Here is a 26,711-nt window from a genome sequence, read left to right on the forward strand (position 1 = left end):
GTCAAAATTACCCTTTCTCTCATCTATATAAACCCTCCTCACTCATTTTATTTATACACACTTCTCATATCACTCAAACACTCACTCTCACTTTCATTTTTATTCAAGATCAATTAGTAGGGATTCGTTCGGAAGAACGAAGTTCGTATTTTTAAATTCGACTCAAAAAAATACTATTCATCAAAAAAGATAAAAAAGGTGAAATTCGAATTTTAAAATTTGAAAAACCCTAAAAAGGCAACAATCGAAAAATCCTTCAAAAATCTGAAAAATAGGAGTCGATATCTCGTAAAACGATGAAATTCGAAAAAAGCGGAACTGAAATTCGAATTCTAAAAGTTGAAAAACCCTACAATGGCAACAATAGAAAAATCCTTCGAAAATCTGAAAAATACGAGTCGATATCTCGTAAAACGATAAAATTCGAAAAAATAGAACTGAAATTTGAATTCTAAAAGTTGAAAAACCCTAGAATGGCAATAATCAAAAAATCCTTCAAAAATCTGAAAAATACGAGTCGATATCTCGTAAAACAGTGAAATTCGAAAAAATGGAACCGAAATTCAAATTTTAAAAGTTGAAAAACCCTAGAACAGAAAAAACGGATATAAAATTCGAAAACTACACTATCAGAAACCCTAGATAAGAAAATTCTCAATTTACCACCTCATGAAAACTCTTATTCTAAACAGGTCCACTGTTATATGGCAAATATCAGAAAAACCCGCTGTGTTCTAAAGAATCTCCCCGAATTCCCAATAATTTAAAAAAGCTAATTTACCCCCCTAAAAATCAGCCAATCACTACTAAACGTGGGATGAACGCACTTGACGTGGGAAATACTGTTCCCACGTCGGACTGCCGATCTCTTTAGCAGCCATTTTCAGCCAAAATTTGGTTGTTTCGACCTCCGATTTACACATAAAATAAATCTACACGTTGTATAACATAAAACCCCTCAATCAATTCAGCCAAAAATCGAAACATTTTAAGCATTGTTCAATATCGAAACCCCAAAATTTCAAACCGCAAAATCTCAATCAAATCTCAATAATATGAGCAATAACTTGATTCAAATAATATTACGGGAGATATACTAACCTTATTTGCCATTTGCGAATCCCGGAAAGAAAGAAAATCGATGAAAATTTGGTTGGTCGTGGGATGAACGTGGTGGCGTGGGAAGTTTTGAGTTTTCTTTGAAATGCACAGTAAAATCGCAAAAATTACCGTGGGAAATAAGTAAATTTGGCTGTGTTTATATATAGGGGCATTTTCGTTATTTTGCCAAACTCACGTTGATGTGACAAATTTTAAAAAAAACCCGGCATGGGCTAAGGATTCTCCCACGATGCCCCAATATTTTAAAAAAGCTAATTTACCCCCCGAAAAAACAGTCAAGGTCTTCTGAACGTGAGATGAACGTGCTTGGAAACATTGTTCCCACGTCGGACTGCCGATCTCTTCGGCAGCCATTTTCGGCCAAAATTTTGTTGTTTCGGCCTACGATTTTCACATAAATCAAATCTACACGTTGTATAACATAAAACCCCTCAATCAATTCAACCAAAACAACCAAAAATCGAAACATTTTAATTTTTGTTCAAATCAAAACCCTAAAATTTTAAACCACAAAATCTCAATCAAATCTCAATAATATGAGCAATAACTTGATTCAAACAAGATTACGAGAGATACACTAACCTTCTTTGTCATTTCCAATCGCCGGAAACCAAGAGAATCGGTGAAAATCTGGATGGCCGTGGGAGAGTGGAAAATTTTGAATTTTCTTTGAATTTGCACAGTAAAATTACCGTGGGGAGTAACGAAATTTGCTGAATTTATATATGGGGACAGTTTCATCATTTCACAAAACCTGGGCATTTTTGCTTAAACCTGAATATTTTGGGCAATTTTGCTTAGACCCCCTTAATTTTGGCTATTTTTTATAATTTCCCCAACTAAAATTACAAGTACTTGAAGATTCCCGGAAATTATTTGCAATTTTTCCAACCAAGAAAATATTTTATGAAATCTTAAAAAAAGGTTAGAAAATTCAAACTAAGATTTTGCTTGTCCTCTTTTAGTTGACTTGGAGTCTACTCTGTTAATGGGGGGGCCTACTAAAACTGGAAGTGTTTGCATTTCTCCAAATTGTGTAATTAAAGATATTATTGATCAGGTGTTAAATGAAATATATGATTTTGATTTAATATATAATATTTTATTTTATGTTAAGTATATCAATTATAATCCATTTACTCTACTTTTTTTTTATAAGATTATGATTTTATATCATACTATCTTTCATTAATAATATTTATTCAATTTATAAATTTTTTCGTTTCGTAGTATCAAAACAGAAAAAAAACTCTTGTACCTCTCGATTTTAGAAAATAACACTTCAAACCTAACAATTTAGACCCAAGGATCCATTGGAAAAAATTGTACAGCAGGAAATTTCCTTTTCATCATTACATCGAATCAAGAGTCAAAGAATTACTTTGATTTTTCAAGTCAGTGCACACACCAGGAAACTTCTTCGATAAAATCAAACAATGCTATAGTTTGTTTTAATGGTGGTATGATGATATCGCCATAAAATCAATAGAATAAATAAAATCATTTATAGTTATATATTAAATATAAATTCCTCTGTATAATAACACTAGGAAACTTGAATACATTGAAATTATTTATGGAATCTTGAAAAGGAAAAAGTTAGAAAAATCAAACCCTTTATAGAAGTTAGAAATTTACAAGTAATTGAAATTTTTTGTAAATTTAGGTTGTCAATGTAAAAATCTAGATCCAAGTCTTGGTCGGTCTAATCGGTTGGTCGGGTGTGGTTGTCACAATAAAATCAATGGCATAATTATATATTAAATACATTTGTTGAACAACATTAAACATAAATTTATCTAGTACAGTGGTTTTCGTGACCAATCACATGTAATAAGAGTACTTTCATCCTTAATGATCTAACCGAATTGACCAGATGTAATTCAACCAATTCAACCTTAAGTCAATCCTATCCAATGATTAAGACATATTTTGCCCTTAGCCTAGAAGGGACTAAATATCGGTTTCCAATCAAACTGATTCAGTCGACCGGTCCGATCCATGTTTTAAAACAATAACAATGATGTTGAAGAACAACAAGCTCTCATGGAAGGAAAGCATTATAACTTTTAGGAGAGTGTTTCTATGTGCAATGACAAAAGCCTTATCATATTGAATCAATACTTTCTCACAAGTAAAACCATAACTGTTTCATAGATGCCCATTTTTTTAAGCACCATATATTTGAAATTATGCAGAAAACCTTGAGATTATGTTTGAAGACCTCCCCTATGAAATAACAATTTCCAGAAAGTTTGTTGTTGGATACGTTCAAGACACTCAAAAATGTCAAATTTGAAATGCTTTGTGGGATTTCACCAGAAAGTTGATGTCCTCTCATAATTAATTGACTTGGAGTCTACTCTGTTAATGTGGCCTACTAAAACTGCAAGTATTTGCATTTCTCTAGATTGTGTAATTAGAGATATTATTGATCATGTGTTAAATGAAATATATGATTTTGATTTATTGTGTAATATTTTTTCTATTATATTAAGTATATCAATTATAATCCATTTACTCTATTTTCATTTTCATAGGGTTATGATTTCATTTTGGATTGTATTATAATATTATATATTATACAATTTTTTATCAATAATATTCATTTAATTCATAAATTCTTGGCAGTATCAAAACTGTAAAAATACTTCTCCACCCCTCAATTTTAGAAAATAACATTTCAAACTACCAATTTAGACATTTCAAGTAAAACAGCAGGAAATTTCCTTTTCTTCATTACATTAAATCAAGAGTCAAAGAATTACTTTGATTTTTCAAGTCAGTGCACAATCTAGGAAATTTCTTAGATAAAATCAAACAATGCCACAGTTTGTTTTAATGGTGATATCATCATGATTTACTGAACTACATTAAACATAAATTTATCCAATCCAGTAATACTTAAGGCCAATCACTTGTAAGAAGGGTACTTTTATCGTATACAGTTTGTTTTAGCGGGACTAAACATCATGTTCTTTCACAAGTGGCTCTTGTCAACCTGTTCTTTCACAAATATACAAATCGAAATTTGAGTTCACTCTTAATATTTTTTGATTAAAAAACTTTTATCATCACTTACCAAACTCTAGATCTAGCTAAAAAATTCAATCATCAACAACTAACAATCCAAAATTTGAGTTTATTCTTGATATAACAAAAATGTATGAGTTTTTGTGTGATTAAATAGTAACCTTATGCGGATTTCATGCTCTAGTCAAATACAAAGTTATTTAAAAGAGTATTCAGATTTTATGAAATAAATATTTAGTGTATAAAAATGCGATAATTTGTATAAACAACTACAAAAAAAAAGACAAAAATTTAAATATTTTAATAAAATAATAATTAATCAGGTAATAATATATTATCAAAATACTGGAAATTAAATATTCGTATTGTTAATCTTCCAACAATAACCCCGGTGCAATGGCTGCCAAATCAACTGGTCAGCTTCTTGGAATTTGTTTGGCAAATAGTCAAGATTAGGTTTTGCAATCAATAAAGAAACCCAACAATTTTGACAAATTTTGGTTGAAAAGTCTTGGGAAAATTGTGGGCACAACTGTAATACACAGCCACTTCCTGGTTCTATAAATAGCAGGCAAGACCTTCATGGCCAAATATACTGATGTAGCAACAACCAAATGAATGCTAATCACTTGCTTGCTTTCGTCTTCATCAATGGCCTACTACTTTCACATACTACTTACACGGTCACCGCTGATTTTCCACATCAATTGAAGCTTGTTTCCAAGAGACACAAAGCGCTTTCGCCACCACCGCCTCCTAAGCTCAGTACTCCAACTCATATCAAGAGCCCTCCTCCATCACCAATACCACCACGGCAACCACCACCGCCATGGATGCCACCACTGCCACCCTGATCAGTGCAAGTACATGTGTCTGGTGTCAGCTTAATTAGTTTAACTTGCAAACTATATAGTCGATAACCTTATGAATAATTAACTGAGTCCGAATTAAATATAAAATAATATTCAATCATATAATAATATATCTTCTATGTATCCAAAAGTATGTGTACATAATGTTATTCTTTCTTTATAGTTAGTATATCAGTTATAATCCATTTAAGCTATTTTCATTTTATAGAATTATGATTTCATTTCAAATTGTATTATAGTATTATATATCATACAAACTTTCATCATTAATATTCAGTCAGTTCATAAATTTTTTATAGTATCAAAACAGAGAAAAATACTCTTTTACCCTTCAATTGAAGAAAATGACATTTCAAACCTACCAATTTAGACCCAGGTTCTAATACTATAGCAGGAAATTTCCTTTTCATCATTACATTGAATCATGAGTCAAAGAATTACTTTGATTTTTCAACTCAGTGCGCGCACTAGGAAACTTCTTAGATAAAATCAAACAATGCTATAGTTGGTTTTAATGGTGATATCAGACTGGTGATATCACCATTGAATCAATAGCATAAAAAAAATCTTGAAAGAAAATTAGAAAATTCAAAAGTTCGATTTTGTTGTCCTCTTTTAATTCGTTTATTCAATATCTTTGAAAATCTTGCTGTATTAGCAAAGAGCAAGAAACTTCATGGAGCTTTTCTAGTAATTGTTTGGGTTTGAATGGTTCCCAAGTTAACTTAGCAAAAAGCTGTATAAATATCAAACCATTGGTACTGTTCTGGTATGCACATTTCCTTAAAACAAATGAAGCAAACCATGAGAATAGTTGTTGCCTTTGTTTTCATTGCTGTAGCGACCATCAACATTAGCTTCTGCAAAGGAAGCTCTTCTGTTGGTTGCCTCCAAAGCGAGAGACTAGCACTTTTAAGGTTCAAGCAAGATCTCACTGATCCTGCGAATCGGCTTGTCTCTTGGACTTCTGATCATGAAGATTGCTGTACATGGTCTGGTGTTGTCTGTGACAACTTGACGGGCCATGTGCTTAAGCTCAACCTTAGAACTCCCCCAGAGAAAGAGTATGTGACTCCAGCTGAAGTTGAAGCCCGTGATCGGTCAAAATTGTCCGGTAAGATAAATCCGTCCTTGGTTGATTTGAAGCATTTGCGTTCATTGGACTTAAGCGACAACAATTTTGAAGGAGTAGAGATTCCCAGATTTCTTGGATCTATGCAGAATTTAAGGTACCTCAATCTATCTGTGAATTCATTCCAGGGTATGATTCCTCCCCAACTTGGAAACCTCTCTAATTTACAGTATCTTGGCCTCGATGGCATATTAGATGTGAAGAGTTTGTGGTGGTTATCTCGTCTTTCTTTGTTGAAACACCTTGACTTGGATGGCGTGGATCTTAGTAATTCCTCTGATTGGTTGCAAGTGATACACATTCTCCCTTCCTTAGTAGTGCTAAAATTATCACACTGTAAACTTCATCACTTTCCTCCCCAACCTATTGCAAATTTTTCATCTCTTGCCTCCCTTGATCTAAGTGGAAATCATTTTGAAGGTCCAATCCCTGATGGACTTCAAAACTGGACTTCCATTAGACATCTTGATTTATCTGAAAATCACTTCAATTCTTCGTTGCCCAGTAGCTTGTACAGACTTAGAAACCTTGAGGAACTTTTCCTTTCAGACAATCGCTTGCAAGGCTCGATGGATGGACTAGGAAACCTGTCTTCTATCAAAGTACTTGATCTCTCACTAAATGATTTTGACGGAGGAATGCCAGTATCATTTGGAAGACTTTGCAACTTGAGATCAATGTCTCTTGAAGCGGTCATACTGAATCAGGAAATATCTCAAGTCTTGAGTATTTTCTCCGAATGTGTTGCAAAAGTTTTAGAGCATTTGAACTTGGCGGACACTCAACTTTTTGGTCCATTGACCAACCAACTTGGACGTTTCAAAAATTTAAAATCTCTTCGTCTATATTACAACTCAATTTCAGGTCCTATTCCAAGGTCTTTAGGAGAACTTTCATCCTTAGAAATTTTGCTTCTTGCTTATAACCAATTCAATGGAACTCTTTCTGAAATCCACTTTAACAATCTCACAAGACTGATGGCATTAGGAGTATCTGGAAATTCAGTAATGTTTAAATTCTCTCCTCAGTGGGCTCCTACATTTAAACTTCTACTTTTACGGTTAGGTTCTTGTCATTTAGGCCCTCATTTTCCATCTTGGCTTCGTTTTCAAATGAGTTTGTATTACCTTGATATATCCAACTCAAGCATTTTTGACACTATTCCACAATATTTGTTCAAATTTCCATTAACATTTTTAAATCTCTCACACAACAAATTCTATGGCGAGATTCCAAATTTAATTCAGTCAACTCAACTTTCTTCACTTGACTTGAATTCAAATAATCTATCAGGTCTGTTACCTCAGATACCCAAAAATATGTATGTACTCGATCTTTCCAACAATGTTTTTTTAGGATTCATGTTTGCTCAGTTGTGTACTAAGATGAATGAATCAAAAAGTTTGATGGAAATACTGATCCTCAATAAAAACTTCTTATCAGGGGAATTACCTGATTGTTGGATGAATTGGCAACACTTAAAAGTTCTAAATTTAGAGAACAATAGATTCACTGGAACCCTTCCTCCTTCTATTGGGTCTTTAACTTCTCTTCAGTCATTAAACCTTCGCAAAAACAACTTTGTTGGGGAAGTACCTTTGTCACTTCAGAATTGTACAAAGTTAGTTAAACTTGATCTTGGTGAAAATGAGTTCGTTGGAAATGTCCCTGCCTGGATGGGAGAAAGATTTTCAAGAATAAAGATTCTCATCCTTCGATCAAATAAGTTCCAAGGTCTTTTACCAAGGGAACTTTGCCATCTCACTTCTCTACAAATCTTAGATTTGGCTTATAACAATTTATTTGGAAACATACCGAGGTGTATCAGTAACTTCAGCGTCATGATGAGAGAGAGTGAAATGGATGATGATATAGAGTACCCATCTAATAATGTATATTTTAATTCAAGTTTTATGGAGGATGCATTACTTGTGAATAAAGGTGAAATGGCTAAATATAATACAATTTTGAAATTTGTAAGAATGATAGATCTTTCAAAGAATAACTTCTCTGGAGGCGTCCCTATGGGAGTGACTGATCTTTCAACGTTGCAATCACTAAATTTGTCTCACAATTCTTTGACTGGCAGAATTCCAGAGAACATTGGTGCTATGAGTTCTCTAGAGGTCATTGATTTTTCTGGAAATCAACTTTCCGGTGAAATCCCACAAAGCATTTCAAAGCTGACATTTTTAAGTGTCCTGAACTTATCCAACAACAAACTTTCTGGAAGAATTCCTTCAAGCACTCAACTACAAAGTTTTAGTGCATCTTCTTTTACTGGCAATGAACTTTGTGGTCCTCCTCTTTCTAATAATTGCACAGTGAGCGTTTCAACATCCAGCAATCAGAACAGAGGAGAAAAAGATGGCAATGAAGACGAAGTAGATTGGTTTTTTGTAAGTATGGCTCTTGGATTTGTGGTAGGATTCTGGAGTTTTATAGGACCTCTATTCTTCAACAGGAGATGGAGGCGCATGTATTTCCAATTCCTGAATCACCTCCAGGAGAAACTGGGCAGTGTTGTAAGAAAATGTTGCTAGACTTTCTGTATTTTTGTTTTGATCTTTGAAAATTTGGAGCTTATGTATTTTGTTTTTTCTATAAAAGGATGTGATTAGTGGTTATGGTGTTTGAGATCAATAAATCATATTTGTATTAATTTCCATTTGAGTTTGGCATGTAAAGTTGCTATTTATGAAATGAAATGATGGAATAATATTTGGATACTACTATAAATTGTACAACGACTAGACTTTCATAATTGCAAAAAATATATATATATATATTCTGCCCAGAGCTGAAAGCATATGTAAGGATGAGCTTTTGAAATCAATCATCAGAAAAATTTGGTGAGTATTTATTAAAATGAAGTGCTTAAAGTGATAACACCTTGGATGCATCAAACTCTTAAATTTTCATATTGCAGGAACTAATTTTCAGATTTTCCTATATTGAGGATCAAATTTTCAGTGTTTTCTATTGAAAATAGTGAACAAACATAATTTGGATTGTTTGTTTTGTTTTGTTTTAAAAGCAAGGTGATCAGTTGAATACCTTCTATAGGAAATAGTGAAAGTTTAGTTTCTTCGAAAATTTGAAAGTTTGGTCTCTCTCATAGGACAATTTAAAATTTTAGTTTCTTTAACAGAGAAAAAACAAAGTTTGTTATTATCCTAGTCGTTAATGTATGATTTCAACGATAGATGAAGTTAATATATCCATCTGTTAGTAATCGTATTTTTGAGGATCTGTTTTACCCCGCAGTCTAGCGAAAGAATACTCAGTTAGTGGGATGCTTGTACCCTTTTCAGGACACGGGCTGTTTCTGTACCCTTTTCGGTTAGTGGCAATGCCAAAAGCATAATAATTGAACCATGTGGATGTCACCAGTAGGATCACAAATTCTTCTAAGGTAAGATTCTTTCCACATATCTGAAACTACAAAGATAACCTTGAATATATGGTTAGACATGAAGAAATATATGGTAACGATTTTTCTATTATAGGAACAGACGTGCACTCTTCTTGCACAATGCAAAAGCCCCACCAAAACATTACCCAAAGCAACAAATCCAAATTCCATTCATTCATTCATTATAATTCTTCACTTGGTCATGGACAACAGCATATACCGAAACCAAAAAAAAAGAAAAACTAGAAAAATTTTCTAAAAATACTACAAAAGTTTTCCCAAAGACAATCCAGAAAACAACAGTACATATATCTCCATTTTTTTTAATGAGAAGAGGACCAATGAAACTCCAAAAACCCAACCACAAATCAGAGAGTCATGCTCACATAGAACCAGTCGACTTCATGCTCATTACCATTTCTATTTTCGTACTTAGGATTTGGAACAATCACAGTACAATTTTGAAGCAGAGATCCACAAAGTTCATTGCCAGTAAAAGAAGGGGCCTCAAAACTTTGCAGTTGAGTGCTTGAAGGAGTTTTTCCAATCAAGTTGTTGTTGGATAAGTTCAAGCAGCTCAACGCTGTCAAATTTGACACACTCTCTGGGATTTCACCAAAAAAGATGTTTTATGCTGCTTCCCCCTTTAATATGACCTGATTCTAGTTCTTTCCTGGAACTTAATTAATAAACATTAAAATATAAACCCATGGTTAATTTGTCAATGGATCCTTTTCAATATTATATAATATGACATTTTTAGGTAAATCTTATATCAGTAAAGTACGGGAGAGATGTTGGATATGTGTGAATCTCACATCACTTGAAGATGAGAAGATTTAATTGGTTAAATAGTCTGTGAGCTTTTTAAAACAATTAAAATGCATTTTGGGTTGTAAAACTTAGAAGTAAAACCATGATGGACTATGTGTCTAAGGTAGATAGTATCTTGATAGTAGGTCGGGCTATTCATGGTTTGACAATAATATCCATAGAACATATATGGGAACGAAAGATTTGAGGATGATTACAAGTAAAATGTTTTATGCAGACAAAAAGATATTACATTCATTCCTCGAACATGTGCAGAAGAACCATTAAAAAACCAACGGTTTCGAGAACATTGATGAAAGCGATCCTGATTGCAAAGAGAACAATGTAAATAAAGGCAGTTGTATTATTCAAGAACCCTGTAGGAAACCATGCGCCTAACTTGCCTAGTAGACATTAAAAGTTTCACATTCGACCCCTTTGTAAAAAAATGCCATCTAACTACCATTGACTTGGAACATATTTGGGAACAAAAACTTATGTTGAGGATGATCACAAATAAAAACAGTCGATTTCAATGTCTTTGGTTGGTTCATGAAGCACTGGGTTGGTTGCAATGTGGAGAAACAAACAATGGATGCAGATAACCCTCGAATATACCTTAGAAAACCATTTAAAAAACTCAAACAAACAATCTTTTCATAAACCAAAGAAGCATTTGCTTACACTGGACATGCTCAATTCCATGAATTTTGTAAATTTTTCTACGTCTCAATTTCTATTTTTAAACCTTCAATAATATTTTGAAATCATAAAATCAACTTGACATCAGAGTTAAAACTTCTATATTAGTAACAGGAAACATAAAATTGAATACTATCAATTTTTTATAAGTAAAAAATAAATGTTAAAGTCAAATTCACATATAACAACATAACATCTAACGGTATCAATTTTTCATTAATAAAAAAATAAACTTAGATTTAAATTAATGTTATATTTGAAGAAATCTTTTCGTCGTCCAGAATGTTGTCCTCTTATAATTGGAGTCTACTCTGTTGATGATTTCTACAAAAATTACAAGTACTTGAAGGTTCCCACAAATTATTTGCAATTCTTTAAACTGATAAAATATTAAAATCATGAAAGGAAGAAATTTAGAAAGACCAAAGTTTAATCTTGTTGTCCTCTTTTCATTGTCTTGGAATCTACTCTGTTAATGGGGCCAACTAAAATTAGAAGTATTTGCATCTTTTTCCAAGTTGAGCAATTAAAAATTATTGATCATGTGTAACTGATGGCGATGTCAATTGACTTGGACGTCAAAACCTTTGTATTTACTCAATTTTTTAATAACATAATTCAGAATTTGAGTTCATTCTTGATATTTTTCTATTGAAAAACCTTTATTATCACCCACCAAACTCTAGATCTAACTAAAAAATTCAATCATCAACAATTAACAATCTAGAATTTGAGTTCATTCTCGATATGACAAAAATGTATGAGTTTTTATGTGATTAAATAGTAACCTTGTACGAATTTCATATTCTAATCAAATACAAGGGTATTTTAAAGAGTGTTCAGATTTTATGGTATGAATGTTTAGTGTAAAAAAATGTGATAAATTTGTATAAACAACAAAAAATAATAACAAAAATTTGAATATTTTAATAAAATAATAATTAATCACGTAGTAATATAGTATCAAAATACTCTAAATTAAATATTCATACTGTTTTCTTCCATCAATAACCCCCGTGCAGTGGCTGCCAAATCAACTGGTCAGCTTCTCGGAAATTGTTTGGCAAATGGTCAAGATTAGGTTTTGTAATCATTAAAGAAACCCAACAATTTTGACAAATTTTCGTTGAAAAAGTCTTGGGAAAATTGTGGGCACAACTGTAATACACAGCCACTTCCTGGTTCTATAAATAGCAGGCAAGACCTCCATGACCAAATATACTGATGTAGCAACAACCAAATGAATGCTAATCACTTACTTGCTTTCATCTTCATCAATGGTCTACTACTTTCACATACTACTTACACGGTCACCGCTGATTTTCCTTATAAATTGAAGCTTGTTTCCAAGAGAGACAAAGCGCTTTCGCCACCACCGCCTCCTAAGCTCAGCACTCCAACTATAGTCGAGATCCCTCCTCCATCACCAATACCACCATGGCAACCACCACCGCCGTGGATGCCACCACTGCCACCCTGATCAGTGCTAGTACATGTGTCTGGTGTCAGCTTAATTAGTTTAACTTGCAAGTTATATAGCCGATAACCTTATGAATAATTAGCTGAGTCCGAATTAAACATAAAATAATATTCAATCATATGATAATATATCTCTTATGTATTAAAAAACATGTGTACATAACATTGCTCTTTCTTTATAGTTAGTGTATCAATTGTAATTCATTTACGCTATTTTCATTTTTATAGAATTATGATTTCATTTCAGATTGTATTATAATATTATATATCATACAAACTTGCATCATTAATATTCAATCGGTTCATAAATTTTTTATAACATCAAAACAGAGAAAAATATTCTTTTACCCTTCAATTGTAGAAAATGACATTTCAAACCTACCAATTTAGACCCAGGTTCTAATACTATAGCAGGAAATTTCCTTTTCATCATTACATTGAATCATGAGGCAAAGAATTAATTTGATTTTTCAAGTCAGTGCACACACTAGGAGACTTCTTAGATAAAATCAAACAATGCTATAGTTGGTTTTAATGGTGATATCAGACTGGTAATATCACCATTGAATCAATGGCATAAAAAAAATCTTGAAAGAAAATTAGAAAATTCAAAAGTTCGATTTTGTTGTCCTCTTTTAATTCGTTTATTCAATATCTTTGAAAATCTTGCTGTATTAGCAAAGAGCAAGAAACTTCATGGAGCTTTTCTAGTAATTGTTTGGATTTGAATGGTTCTCAAGTTAACTTAACAAAAAGCTGTATAAATATCAAACCACTGGTACTGTTCTGGTATGCATATTTCCTTAAAACAAATGAAGCAAACCATGAGAATACTTGTTGCCTTTGTTTTCATCGCTGTAGCGACCATCAACATTAGCTTCTGCAAAGGAAGCTCTTCTGTTGGTTGCCTCCAAAGCGAGAGACTAGCACTTTTAAGGTTCAAGCAAGATCTCACTGATCCTGTGAATCGGCTTGTCTCTTGGACTTCTGATCATGAAGATTGCTGTGCATGGTCTGGTGTTGTCTGTGACAACTTGACGGGCCATGTGCTTAAGCTCAACCTTAGAACTCCCCCATAGAAAGAGTATTCCACTCCAGCTGAAGTTGAAGCTCGTGATCGGTCAAAATTGTCTGGTAAGATAAATCCGTCCTTGGTTGATTTGAAGCATTTGCGTTCATTGGACTTAAGCGAGTAGAGATTCCCAGATTTCTCTGCGTGGACTTACTTCAGAACTGTACAAAGTTAGTTAAACTTGATATTGGTGAAAATGAGTTTGCTGGAAATGTCTCTGTGTGGATGGGAGAAAGATTTTCAAGAATAAAAATTCTCATCCTTCGATCAAATAAGTTTCAAGGTCTTTTACCAAGGGAACTTTGCCACCTCACTTCTCTACAAATCTTAGATTTGGCTTATAACAATTTATCTGGAAACATATCAAGGTGTATCAGTAACTTCAACGCCATGATGAGAGAGAGTGAAATGGATGATGATATAGAGTGCCCGTCTAATGAATATTTTAATTCAAATTTTATGGAGGATGCATCACTTGTGAATAAAGGTGAAATGGCTAAATATAATACGATTTTGAAATTTGTAAGAATGACAGATCTTTCAAAAAATAACTTCTCTGGAAGTATTCCTATGGGAGTGATGGATCTTTCAGCGTTGCAATCACTGAATTTGTCTCACAATTCTTTGACTGGCAGAATTCCAGAGAACATTGGTGCTATGAGTTTTCTAGAGTCCATTGATTTTTCTAGAAATCAACTTTTCGGTGAAATCCCACAAAGCATTTCAAAGTTGACATTTTTAAGTGTCTTGAACTTATCCAACAACAAACTTTCTGGACCAATTCCTTCAAGCACTCAACTACAAAACTTTAGTGCATCTTCTTTACTGGCAATGAACTTTGTGGTCCTCCTCTTTCTAATAATTGCACAATGAACTTATTTTCTTATCAGTTTCAGTTTCTTTGCTCTCTCATCTGAACCTCCTTTTTTTAAATATTGGAAATTACAAAGAGAAATGTGTTTGAAGACCTCTCCCATGCAATAATTTGTTTTAATATCAATGAATGAAATAATTTTTATCTTTTCATTCCCCAAAATGCTGTCCTCTTATATTTGACTTGGAGTCTACTCTCTTGGAAGTACCTGAAGATTCTCAGAAATTTTCTGCGACTCTTCAAACTAAGAAAATATTCTTTAAATCTTGAAAGGAAAAAAGTAAGAAAGATCAAATTAATTTTGATTTTGTCGTCCTCTTTTAATTGTCGTGAAGTCCACTCTATTAATAAGGCCAAGTAAAATTAAAAGTATTTTCCACTTGGTGTAATTAAATACTACTGATCACGTGTAACTGATAGCAATGTCTGCATTTACTAAAATTTTCCAACTCAATTAACTTTACCGGCCACAGATGTATCCTTGGTCATTTGTTATTGTTTCCAACTCAATGATATATTTTATATTTTTTCATTCTCAAGAATGTTGTCCTCTTATAATTGACTTGGAGTTTACCCCCTTGTAAGTGCTTGAAGATTTCCACAAATTATTTACGACTTCAAACTGAGAAAATATTCTATAAAACCTTGAATGGAAGAAAGTAAGAAAGATCAAATTTCGATTTTGTTGTCCTCTTTTAATTGACTTGAAGTCCACTCTGTTAACAGTGCGTGGGGCTGTGGAGTTCTCTTGTGGCTTGGAATCAATTTCTGTCGCATACTTTTCTTTGGAATTTGTGGAAATGTTGTTTTTTTTTCTTACAATAAAACTAAGTGTATCCAATTTTAAGTTTTAAGATACTCTGTGTCGAGTAATATTAAATTAAAGATAAAGTATCACTAAATTATATAATAACACATCATTCAATCACTCAATTAGATTCTCGAAAGTGAATATTCAATTGTTCTTTTCTTTATCAATGTTTGCAATACTTTAGTCAACTTGAGGTGCTCCATGAGTTATGTGGCACCCTTTTGAGCCGTTGGATTGAAGTTTGTGATCAAAATTCTTGCATCTGTTTTTGTCTGTTTGTGAAGAGTGCAACAGATTAATAAAACTTTGCGTATAATTTTTGTGCATAAACAATAATGTGTCATCAGATGATTGAATTGTTTTATCTTTAATGTTTAACTATCCAATCACAAATGATACGTTATTGTTTATACACAAAGTTATGTATAAAAATTGTATAAATAATACTGCTAGCAAGAGATTCTTCGGTTGCTGTGTAAAAACTAGAATTTTAGAGGAATATTCAAAGTTGCAAGCATCTATTCTTCTAAAGATACCAGGAGGAGAGATGCCTCACTACATTTCTCAAACTTAACTTTCACTTCTATGGTTAATCTAATTTTAATTTTGCTATATTTTTATTTTTATTTATTAAATTTTTATAATAAAATCATCTTTATATTTAATTAAAGTAATAACTAAATTCAAAAAATCTATTGCAACTATTTTATTCATACCCATAAAATTATCATTTAAAGAGAGCTCAAACTCAATTTTATGCAAATCGAGCCAAGCTCGAACTCGGCCCGACTCAAGCTCAGGTGAACTCGAAATCATGAAAGGAAGAAAGAAAGATCAAAGTTCAATTTCGTTGTCCTCTCTTCTTTGTCTTGGAATTCACTCAGTTAATGGGGCCAACAAAAATTACAAGTATTTGCATTTTTTTCCAAATAGTGTAATTAAATATTATTGATCATGTGTAACTGATAGCAATGTCAATTGACTTGGAAGTCAAAACCTTTGTATTTACTCGATTTTTTAAGAATGGTTTTGTTGATCCTTGTTCATTTGTTATAGTTTCCAGCTCTAACCAGTTTCATTTCTCCCATCTGAATATTTTAATTTCTTATTTTTAGTTTTAATATATTGACAAGAAACTTCATGCAGCTTACTCACTAATTGTTTGGATTCGAATAGTTCCCAAATTAAGTTTCTTAGAATATTATATGTTAACAAAAAGCAGTATAAATATCAAAGCATTGATAGTGTTCTGGTATGCACACTTCCTTAAAACAAATGAAGCGAACCATGAGAATAGTTGTTGCCTTTGTTTTCATCCCTATAGCGACCATCAAGATTGGCTTCTGCAAAGGAATTTCTTTTGTTGGTTGCCTCCAAAGCGAGAGACTAGCACTTCTAAGGTTCAAGCAAGATCTCATTGATCCTGCCAATCGGCTTGTCTCTTGGACTTCTGATCATGGAGATTGCTGTACATGGTCTGGTATTGTCTGTGATAACTTGACGGGCCATGTGCTTGAGCTCAGCCTTAGAACTCCCCCAAGGAAAGAGGTTGTGTCTCCAGCTGAAAATGATGCTCGTCAGAGGTCAAAGTTGCATGGTAAGATAAATCCCTCTTTGCTTGATTTGAAGCATTTGCGTTCCTTGGACTTGAGCAACCACAATTTTGAAGAAGTAGAGATTCCCAGATTTCTTGGATCTATGCAGAATTTAAGGTACCTCAATCTATCTCTGAGTTCATTCCAGGGTATGATTCCTCCCCAACTTGGAAATCTCTCCCATTTACAATATCTTGGCCTCGGTGGCATGTTAGATGTGAAGAGTTTGTGGTGGTTATCTCGTCTTTCTTTGTTGAAACACCTTGAGTTGGATGGTGTGGATCTTAGCAATTCCTCTTATTGGTTGCAAGTGATACACACTCTCCCTTCCTTAGTAGTGCTAAAATTATCATACTGTAACCTTCATCACTTTCCTCCCCAACCTATTGCAAGTTTTTCATCTCTTGCCTCCCTTGATCAAAGTGAGAATTATTTTGAAGGTTCAATCCCTGATGGACTTCAAAACCTGACTTCCATTAGACATATTGATTTATCTGAAAATGAATTCAATTCTTCAATGCCCAATTGGTTGTACAGACTTAGAAACCTTGAGGAACTTTTCCTTTCGGACAATCGCTTGCAAGGCTCGATGGATGGACTAGGAAACCTGTCTTCTATCAAAGTACTTGATCTCTCACAAAATAATTTTGAAGGAGGAATGCCAGTATCATTTGGAAGACTTTGCAACTTGAGATCAATATCTCTCAGTGGCATCATATTGAATCAGGAAATATCTCAAGTGTTGAATATTTTCTCAAAATGCGTTGCAGAAGTTGTAGAGTCATTGGACTTCCGGCTTACTAATCTTTTTGGTGCATTGAACAACCAACTTGGACTGTTTAAAAATTTAAAATCTCTTCTTCTAGATTACAACTCAATTTCAGGTCCTATTCCAAGGTCTTTAGGGCAACTCTCATCCTTAGAAATTCTGCTTCTTACTAATAACCAATTCAACGGAACTCTTTCTGAAATCCACTTTAACAATCTCACAAGACTGACAGTTTTTGGTGCATCTAGAAATTCACTAATGTTGAAAGTTGGTCCTCAGTGGAGACCTCCGTTTAAACTTCTGTACTTAGGATTAGGTTCTTCTCATTTAGGGCCTCATTTTCCATCTTGGTTTCGTGCACAAACGAGTTTGGTTTACCTTGATATATCCAACTCAAGCATTTTTGACACTATTCCACAATATTTGTTTAAATTTCAATTAAAATTTTTAAATCTCTCACACAACAAATTTTATGACAAGATTCCAAATTTAATTCAGTCAACTCAACTTGAAATACTTGACCTAAATTCAAATAAATTATCGGGTCCTTTACCTCAAATACCCATAAATATGCATGTACTCGATCTTTCCAACAATGCTTTTTTAGGATCCATGTTCGCTCAGCTGTGTAATGAGATGAATGAGTCGAAAAGTTTGATAGAAATACTCATCCTCAATGAAAACTTCTTATCAGGGGAATTACCTGATTGTTGGATGAATTGGCAACACTTAGAAGTTCTAAATTTAGAGAATAATAGATTCATTGGGACCCTTCCTCCTTCTATTGGGTCTTTAACTTCTCTTCAGTCATTAAACCTTCGCAAAAACAACTTTGTTGGGGAAGTACCTTCGTCACTTCAAAATTGTACAAAGTTAGTTAAACTTGATCTTGGAGAAAATGAGTTTGTTGGAAATGTACCTGCGTGGATGGGAGAAAGATTTTCAAGAATAAAGATTCTCATCCTTCGATCAAATCAGTTTCAAGGTCTTTTACCAAGCAAACTTTGCCATCTCACTTCTCTACAAATCTTCGATTTGGCTTATAACAATTTATTTGGAAACATACCAACGTGTATCAGTAACTTCAGCGCCATGACAAGAGAGAGTGAAATGGATGATGATATAGAGTACCAGTCTGATGCAGATTTTTATTTAGGTCATATGGAGGATGCATTACTTGTGAATAAAGGTGAAACGGCTGAATATAATACAATTTTGAAATTTGTAAGAATGATAGATCTTTCAAAAAATAACTTCTCAGGAGGCATTCCTATGGGAGTGACGGATCTTTTAGCATTGCAATCACTAAATCTGTCTCACAATTTTTTGAGTGGCAGAATTCCGGAGAACATTGGTGCTATGAGTTTTCTAGAGTCCATTGATTTTTCTGGAAATCAACTTTCCGGTGAAATCCCACAAAGCATTTCAAAGCTGACATTTTTAAGTGTCTTGAACTTATCCAACAACAAACTTTCTGGAAGAATTCCTTCAAGCACTCAACTACAAAGCTTTAGTGCATCTTCTTTTACTGGCAATAAACTTTGTGGTCCTCCTCTTTCTAATAATTGCACAGTAAGTGTTCCAACATCAGGTGATCAGAACAGAGGAGAAAAAGAAGTAGACTGGTTTTATGTAAGTATGGCTCTTGGATTTGTCGTGGGATTCTGGAGTTTTATAGGACCTCTGTTCTTCAGCAGGAGATGGAGGTGCATGTATTTCCAATTCCTGAGTAGCCTCCAGGACAAACTGGGCAGTGTTGTAAGAAAATGTTACTAGACTTTTTGTGTTTCTCTTTTGATCTGAATGTTTGGAGCTTATGTATTTTGTATTTTCTACATAAGGATTTTATTAGTGGTTATGGTATTTGAGATCAATAAATCATATTTGTATTAATTTCCATTTGGGTCTGGCGTGCAAAGTTGCAATTTATGAAATAAAATGGCGGAATAATATAAATTCGGCTAGTTATAACAACTCCTTCATACAAGCTTAAAATTTTAAATTAATAAATTCATGTTATCTATAAATTTCATTCTTGCCCTCTTCATTGTAAATTCATCTCACCTATAAAGCTAATCTTTTGTAAGTCAAGCCCTAGAATAGAAGATCAAGACTTCTTTTTATTGAGAATCATTTCAAGTTTCTCTCTTTTACACCTTGCTAGAAAGACACAGAATGTGTACTCTGTAAAATCTGTTGACTACAGCAACACAGGGGAATCCTAGGGCCAACTGAAGATAGGAAGTACTCTTGATAAATCAAAGAGGCTCATATACATTGAATGAATAATGCCCCAACAAAGAAAATTTGCCAACGAATGGAATTCTGAAACAACCGAACCAGTGCCATATCCTTATACCCTGCTCTACCGACCCGTAACTAAATGGCCTCAGTCAACACATACTCAAAGTTGACAGGACTGCAATGACATAAACCGAGGTTTTGCTTTCAACTGTGGATGAACATGCATAAACACATTTGTTTTTCCACATCAACTGTCTTTATTTTCATTTACCTTGAAAGATGGCACATAATATTCTCATGGGAAAAATGGCTTAAAAGCTTAACATATATCCATGAACATTATAACTGTTTAGGATGGCAAAAGTGGAAAAGGAGATATATGATACCATTTTGCGCCTTATCTTTTGGGTTTCCACGAATGACATTTTGATTTAGTGCAATTTCATTGAAAGAGGAAACATTATGCTAAGTATCAACTCCAACTGATGAGGTGATTGAAGACACACAGGGGAACCAATACCGTCATCTGCCATCTCTGTGGCCGTCATCAATCATAGCAAGACCTTCCTGTATATCAAACAGTAAGGATTTATGAGTCCATTGCATCCAACCATACAAGTGACCAACATAAGAAAAAAAAAATTATTTAGTAGTACAAAATATGAAGGCCAATGATAGCAAGAACTTACGTCTAACAACGTGCCAAGTGCATCAATGGCACGACCAGTTGTCCAGGAAAGCCGTCTCTCTACCTCATCAACAGTTACAAAACCTTGAGCCTTAAAGAGCCAAAAGAGCAATGAACTCAGATATTTTTCAACTGGTAATACATTATTCCACCCAGAAGAGTGAAGAAATGCAAATTTTTGCACACATTCCAAAAAGAATTTTGAATATGGAATCGTATAAAGAAAATGGTTACAGCCTGGGCCAACTCCAAAATTTGATTTTGGTCTTTGTTCAACTCAGCAGGAACAGAGCGGACAAGCTTTTTCTTTCCAACAGAAGTCACCTCAAAACCACAACCCATTACCTGGATAAATTTAAGCATTCGGTGTTTACTTATCAATCACCATAATTTTATCAACATGAAATGTACCCAAAATAGGCTTAATTTCATTATCTTCAGCTTACTTATACCACGCAAGCAGTCATCCTCAGGTACAGCTTCACGATCACTTTTTCGCCTCTGCTGGATGAGAGTGCAGAGTTCCTGGATGTTGATTAGACCTCCGTTGTGGGGTCTTGTTGCCAAGCAAATCTCAACAATTTGTACCCCTGTCTAGCCAAGCTGCTATATTTCAGTATAAACATTCTATAAAATCGTGAATGTCCCTCTTTACTAGTAGGTATAACGAGCACATCATTGATAAAACCTATAGGTGGAGTTATCTAGTGTTGATAACTCTTCTTGCTCTATCCAAGAGGTAGCATCCAGCCCAGAGGCTGTTGCACCAGTTGTTGCTGTTGGGGACATACAACCTGCAGCAGCTTCTGGATCATCAGAATTACCCATTGTAGCGTCTCCTGTGTCAGCCAATGCAGATGGAGTTCAGACAACTGTAGATTCTATTGCACCAGCAACCACTGTTCCTGGGAATGAGGGAGTTTCTGTACCTGTCAACACAATTGTGGAAACGATGTAATCACCTTTGACTGGTTTTCTTTGTTTTGGTTATAGTTTTGCAATTGGCAAGTCGAATGCTATCTTACTGTCAAATGTTGTAGGAATAATTCCAGCAACTTGTCAGCTCAGGATGTTGTTACTTCTGCAGACGAAGGCCTTGCACAAGATAAAGTATGTGCTTTTTTAACAATAATATTAAATGCTTGTTAATATGCTTACCTACAAGTTATTACTACTTGATATATCGAATCATGAAGTTGATGATTGTCTCCAGGAAACCAGGAAAGATGTGGTGGCAGTTGAAAAAGTTCAATTCATTGGAAGAGAAGACAATTGAGCAGGAGCACTTAACTTATGCCAATAAGCTGGTATGTTGTAGTCCTTTCTATTTTCCATTCTATTCTTGTTGCTTTCCTGGGTGTTGGCATTATTGATGTTTTCTGCCTTTCAATATGTAAGGAGGCTAAGAATGCATTTAAAGCACTTTTGGAGTCTGCAAATGTTGGGTCTGACTGGACTTGGGATCAGGTAGTTTTCAGCTTGCTGCAATCATTTTTTATATCTTTAAATCTATGTTTCTGAGTTGATGCCAAATGAAACAGGCAATGAGAGTAATAATTAATGACACAAGATATGGTGCACTAAGAACACTTGGGGAGTGAAAGCAAGCTTTTAATGAGGTACATCATTAAATTAATATACTTTGCATTTGAGTCTGTTTAATATAGGCTTTGAGTGTAATTATATAATCTTATTTTGGGTTATCTTTGAATACTTATTTGAAGTTTGAACAATAAAATCTCTTAGTTTAGCATTTTTTTTCATCATATTATTACTTGTATGCTTCAGTTCTTAGGTCAAAGGAAAAAACAGGAATCTGAGGAAAGACGAAGTAAACTGAAAAAAGTACGGGATGAGTATAAAAAGATGTTAGAAGTAAGTTTTTTTTTTTTTTTGCTTCATGCATAGATCTCTTTCTATTGTATGAATAAACAGAATCCTTCCCACAGTCACATTCATTTTGGATCTGCTTGCAGGAGTCTCTAGAGCTAACATCATCCACAAGATGGAGGTTTATTTTTCACTGATTATGTCAATTTTTTTGCTATTGCTTGCATATACTATGGCCAATCTCATGTTAAATTATATGAACGACCTTTCAGCAAAGCAGTGCACCAGTTTGAAAATGATGAGTGTTTCAAAGCTCTTGAATGAGAAAGAGATCGCAAGGATCGGTTTGATAATCATTTGGAGGAGCGCAAACAGAAGGTTCTCTTCGCTTGATCTCATTTGTCTATAGTATTTGTATATTGTGAACATGTGTGTTTCTTCTCCCCTCATCTGTAGGAATTTGAAATTGCTTCATCAAGCAATACACTTGTTCTTCTTAGTGATAGTCTCCTAAGAGTTATGTAGATACTGTGGCAATGATTTGAAGCAAATATATTTTTTGTGTTTTGGTTAGGAACGAGTAAAGGCACAGGAGGAGCGCAAGCAGAATGCAATGGAGTATAGGACTTCATAAAGGTACACTTTACAAAGGTTGTATTTTGTTTTTATAATTGAGTCGACATCAAAGTTTAAAACTTCTATATTATTAAAGGCCAAACGACTATTTCCCACCCAAGGTTTAGCGTTTTCTCAAAAGTCCCCCCTTTAACTATGGAAACACCAAACACCCACCCATGACCGGTTAGATTTAACCAAACCCTAACGGTGGTAGGGGTAAAATCGTCATTTTGGCTATAATATTAAAAATAAACTAAAATAGAATCTAATTTCGCCCCCCTAAACTTTAAAAACTAAAATTTTCCCCCACCCTAAGTTTTAAAAAATGGCAGTTTCACCCTAGGGTTTGGTTTTGAAATCTCCGGCGACCTCTCCGGCTCCGTTGCCGACGACCGCTCCCTCCCGAAGCAACCTCTCCTTCCGGCGATCTCTTTCCTCCCATTTGGAGGTCCGATCGACGCCCGGAGACGTCGTGGGAGACGAAGACTTCGTCGGGAAGACGAAGTTCTTCGTCTTCCCAGACGAAGCCGACGCCGTCGTCCTCGTCTGGGAAGACGGTCGTCTTCCCAGAGGTCTTCTTCTGGGAAGACGAAGAACTTCGTCTTCCCGACGAAGTCTTCGTCTCCCACGACGTCTCCGGGCGTCGATCGGACCTCCAAATGGGAGGAAAGAGATCGCCGGAAGGAGAGGTTGCTTCGGGAGGGAGCGGTCGTCGGCAACGGAGCCGGAGAGGTCGCCGGAGATTTCAAAACCAAACCCTAGGGTGAAACTGCCATTTTTTAAAACTTAGGGTGGGGGAAAATTTTAGTTTTTAAAGTTTAGGGGGGCGAAATTAGATTCTATTTTAGTTTATTTTTAATATTATAGCCAAAATGACGATTTTACCCCTACCACCGTTAGGGTTTGGTTAAATCTAACCGGTCATGGGTGGGTGTTTGGTGTTTCCATAGTTAAAGGGGGGACTTTTGAGAAAACGCTAAACCTTGGGTGGGAAATAGTCGTTTGGCCATTATTAAAAGGAAACATAAAATTGTATACTATTAATTTTTTATAAGTAAAAAATAAATATTAAAGTCAAATTCACATATAACTAACATTATATTTAATGGGCCAACTAAAATTAGAAGTATTTGCATCTTTTTCCAAGTTGAGTAATTAAAAATTATTGATCATGTGTAACCGATAGCGATGTCAGTTGACTTGAAGTCAAAACCTTTGTATTTACTCAATTTTTTAAGAACACAATTCAGAATTTGAGTTCATTCTTGATATTTTTTTATTCAAAAACCTTTATTATCACCCACCAAACTCTAGATCTAGCTATTCAACCATCAACAATTAACAATCCAGAATTTGAGTTCCTTCTTGATATGACAAAAATGCATGAGTTTTTGTGTGATTAAATAGTAACCTTGTACGAATTTCACACTCTAGTCAAATACAAGGGTATTTTAAAGAGTGTTTAGATTTTATGGTATAAATGTTTAGTGTAAAAAAATGTGATAAATTTGTATAAACAACAAAAAAACAATAACAAAAATTTGAATATTTTAATAAAATAATAATTAATCACATAGTAATATAGTATCAAAATACTCAAAATTAATTATTCATTCTGTTTTCTTCCATCAATAACCCCCATGCAATGGCTGCCAAATCAACTGGTCAGCTTCTTGGAATTTGTTTGGCAAATGGTCAAGATTAGGTTTTGCAATCATTAAAGAAACCCAACAATTTTGACAAATTTTCGTTGAAAAAGTCTTGGGAAAATTGTGGGCACAACGGTAATACATAACCACTTCCTGGTTCTATAAATAGCAGGCAAGACCTTTATGACCAAATATACTGATGTAGCAACAACCAAATGAATGCTAATCACTTGCTTGCTTTCATCTTCATCAATGGCCTACTACTTTCACATACTACTTACACGGTCACCGCTGATTTTCCTCATAAATTGAAGCTTGTTTCCAAGAGACACAAAGCGCTTTCGCGACCATTGCCTCCTAAGCTCAGTACTCCAATTATATTCGAGAGCCCTCCTCCTAAGCTCACTAAAGAGATATGGATTATCTCAAGAAAGAATATGAAAGAGATGAAAAAATTAAAGGGATGCAAGTCCTGAACTTGATAAGAGAATTTGAACTTTAAAGAATGAAGGACTCTGAGACGATTAAAGATTACTTTGACAGGCTTCTTAGTATTGCAAACAAGGTAAGGCTTCTTGGATCTGAATTTACTGACTTAAGAATTGTAGAAAAAATTCTTGTCACAGTACCTAAAAGATATGAAGCAACTATCACTACCTTGGAGAATACCAAGGATCTGTCAACAATTTCTTCAATAGAATTGCTTAATGCATTGCAAGCACAAGAACAAAGAAGATTGATGAGGGAGAATACAACAATCAAAGGAGCTTTGGCAGCCAATCACCAAAACATGGTCAAAAAGAAAAGGAAGAAGAAGAAGGATTTTGGATCAAATGAGGCATGTAAAGCATCAGCTAATGCAAAAGAAAAGAATGAAAGTTAGAAGAAATCTTATCCACCTTGCCAACACTGTGGAAAAAAGGGTCATCCTCCATTTAGATGCTGGAGAAGACCTAATGCTAAGTGCACTAAATGTAATCAGATGGGGCATGAATTTGCTATCTGTAAAAACAAAAATCAACAACATGGTAAAGAGGCAAAAATTACTGATCAAGGGGAAAAGGATCACTTGTTCGTTGCTACATATTTCTCTGGCATCGAATCAAATGAGAGTTGGCTTATTAACAGTGGTTGTACTAACCACATGACACATGACAAGGATCTATTCAAGGAACTAAGCAACGCAAACTCATCAAATGTTTGAATTGGAAATGACAAGTACATAACTGTGAAAGGAAAAGGAACAGTTGCAATTTCAACTTGTTCAGGTACAAAGTTCATTTTTGATGTGTTGTATGTCCCTGAAATTGATCAAAACTTGTTAAGTGTTGGACAACTAATTGAAAAGGTTTATAAAGTTGTGTTCGAAGACAAAAGTTGCTTGATTAAAGATGCAGTCGGCCAAGATATTTTCAAAGTAAAAATGAAAGGGAAAAGTTTTGCTTTAAATCTATTGGAGGAGGAGCAAACTGCTTTCTTAATCAAAGAAAATATCACTGAATTATGGCACAAGAGGCTTGGGCACTATCATCACCAGAGACTACTGTAGATGAAATCCAAGAAGATAGCAAATGATCTTCCAAAACTTGATGATCATATTCCAAACTGTAAAGCATGTCAGTTTGGAAAACAAAGCAGGAAACCATTTCCCAAGGAAACATGGAAAGCATCAAAGAAGTTACAATTAATTCATACTGACATTGTAGGTCCATAAAGAACACCTTCTCTGAAAAGTAGTCTTTATTATGTTGCATTCATTGATGATTTCACTCGCAAGTGTTGGATCTTTTTTTTGAAGCACAAGTCAGAGGTGGCACAAATCTTCTGGAACTTTAAAGCTAAAGTTGAGAATGAGAGTGGTAGTAAAATTCAAACTCTTAGATCAGATAATGGCAAGGAGTACACCTTTGAAGTATTCAATCATTTTTGTGAGGAGGTAGACATTCAACATCAATTAACCACTCCATACACTCCACAACAAAATGAAGTTAGT

At 34.3% G+C, this 26,711-nt stretch overlaps 4 protein-coding genes and 1 pseudogene across 4 annotated transcripts; 4 read left to right on the plus strand and 1 right to left on the minus strand.

Moving 5' to 3' along the window:
- Positions 1-5,598: 5,598 nt before the first annotated feature.
- LOC123201730 (receptor-like protein EIX2) lies at positions 5,599-8,702 on the plus strand. Its single transcript, XM_044617291.1, has one exon. It carries the CDS (start codon positions 5,799-5,801, stop codon positions 8,700-8,702), a length of 2,904 nt encoding a protein of 967 aa, XP_044473226.1. The 5' UTR covers positions 5,599-5,798.
- A 4,690-nt stretch (positions 8,703-13,392) lies between these two features.
- Positions 13,393-14,513, plus strand: LOC123201731 (receptor-like protein EIX2). The gene is made up of 2 exons (XM_044617292.1): positions 13,393-13,594; positions 13,735-14,513. The coding sequence occupies exons 1-2, from the start codon at positions 13,393-13,395 to the stop codon at positions 14,511-14,513; spliced, it is 981 nt and encodes a 326-aa protein (XP_044473227.1).
- A 2,099-nt stretch (positions 14,514-16,612) lies between these two features.
- LOC123201732 (receptor-like protein EIX2) lies at positions 16,613-18,321 on the plus strand. The gene is made up of 2 exons (XM_044617293.1): positions 16,613-17,991; positions 18,297-18,321. The coding sequence occupies exons 1-2, from the start codon at positions 16,613-16,615 to the stop codon at positions 18,319-18,321; spliced, it is 1,404 nt and encodes a 467-aa protein (XP_044473228.1).
- Positions 18,322-18,891: 570 nt separating this feature from the next.
- On the plus strand, positions 18,892-19,582 carry LOC123202483 (receptor-like protein EIX2). The gene has a single exon (XM_044618448.1). It carries the CDS (start codon positions 18,920-18,922, stop codon positions 19,463-19,465), a length of 546 nt encoding a protein of 181 aa, XP_044474383.1. The 5' UTR covers positions 18,892-18,919; the 3' UTR covers positions 19,466-19,582.
- Positions 19,583-20,349: 767 nt separating this feature from the next.
- On the minus strand, positions 20,350-21,449 carry LOC123201733 (annotated as a pseudogene).
- Positions 21,450-26,711: the final 5,262 nt, after the last annotated feature.

Source organism: Mangifera indica, chromosome 18, assembly GCF_011075055.1.
Source record: "Mangifera indica cultivar Alphonso chromosome 18, CATAS_Mindica_2.1, whole genome shotgun sequence".
Lineage (NCBI taxonomy): Eukaryota > Viridiplantae > Streptophyta > Magnoliopsida > Sapindales > Anacardiaceae > Mangifera > Mangifera indica.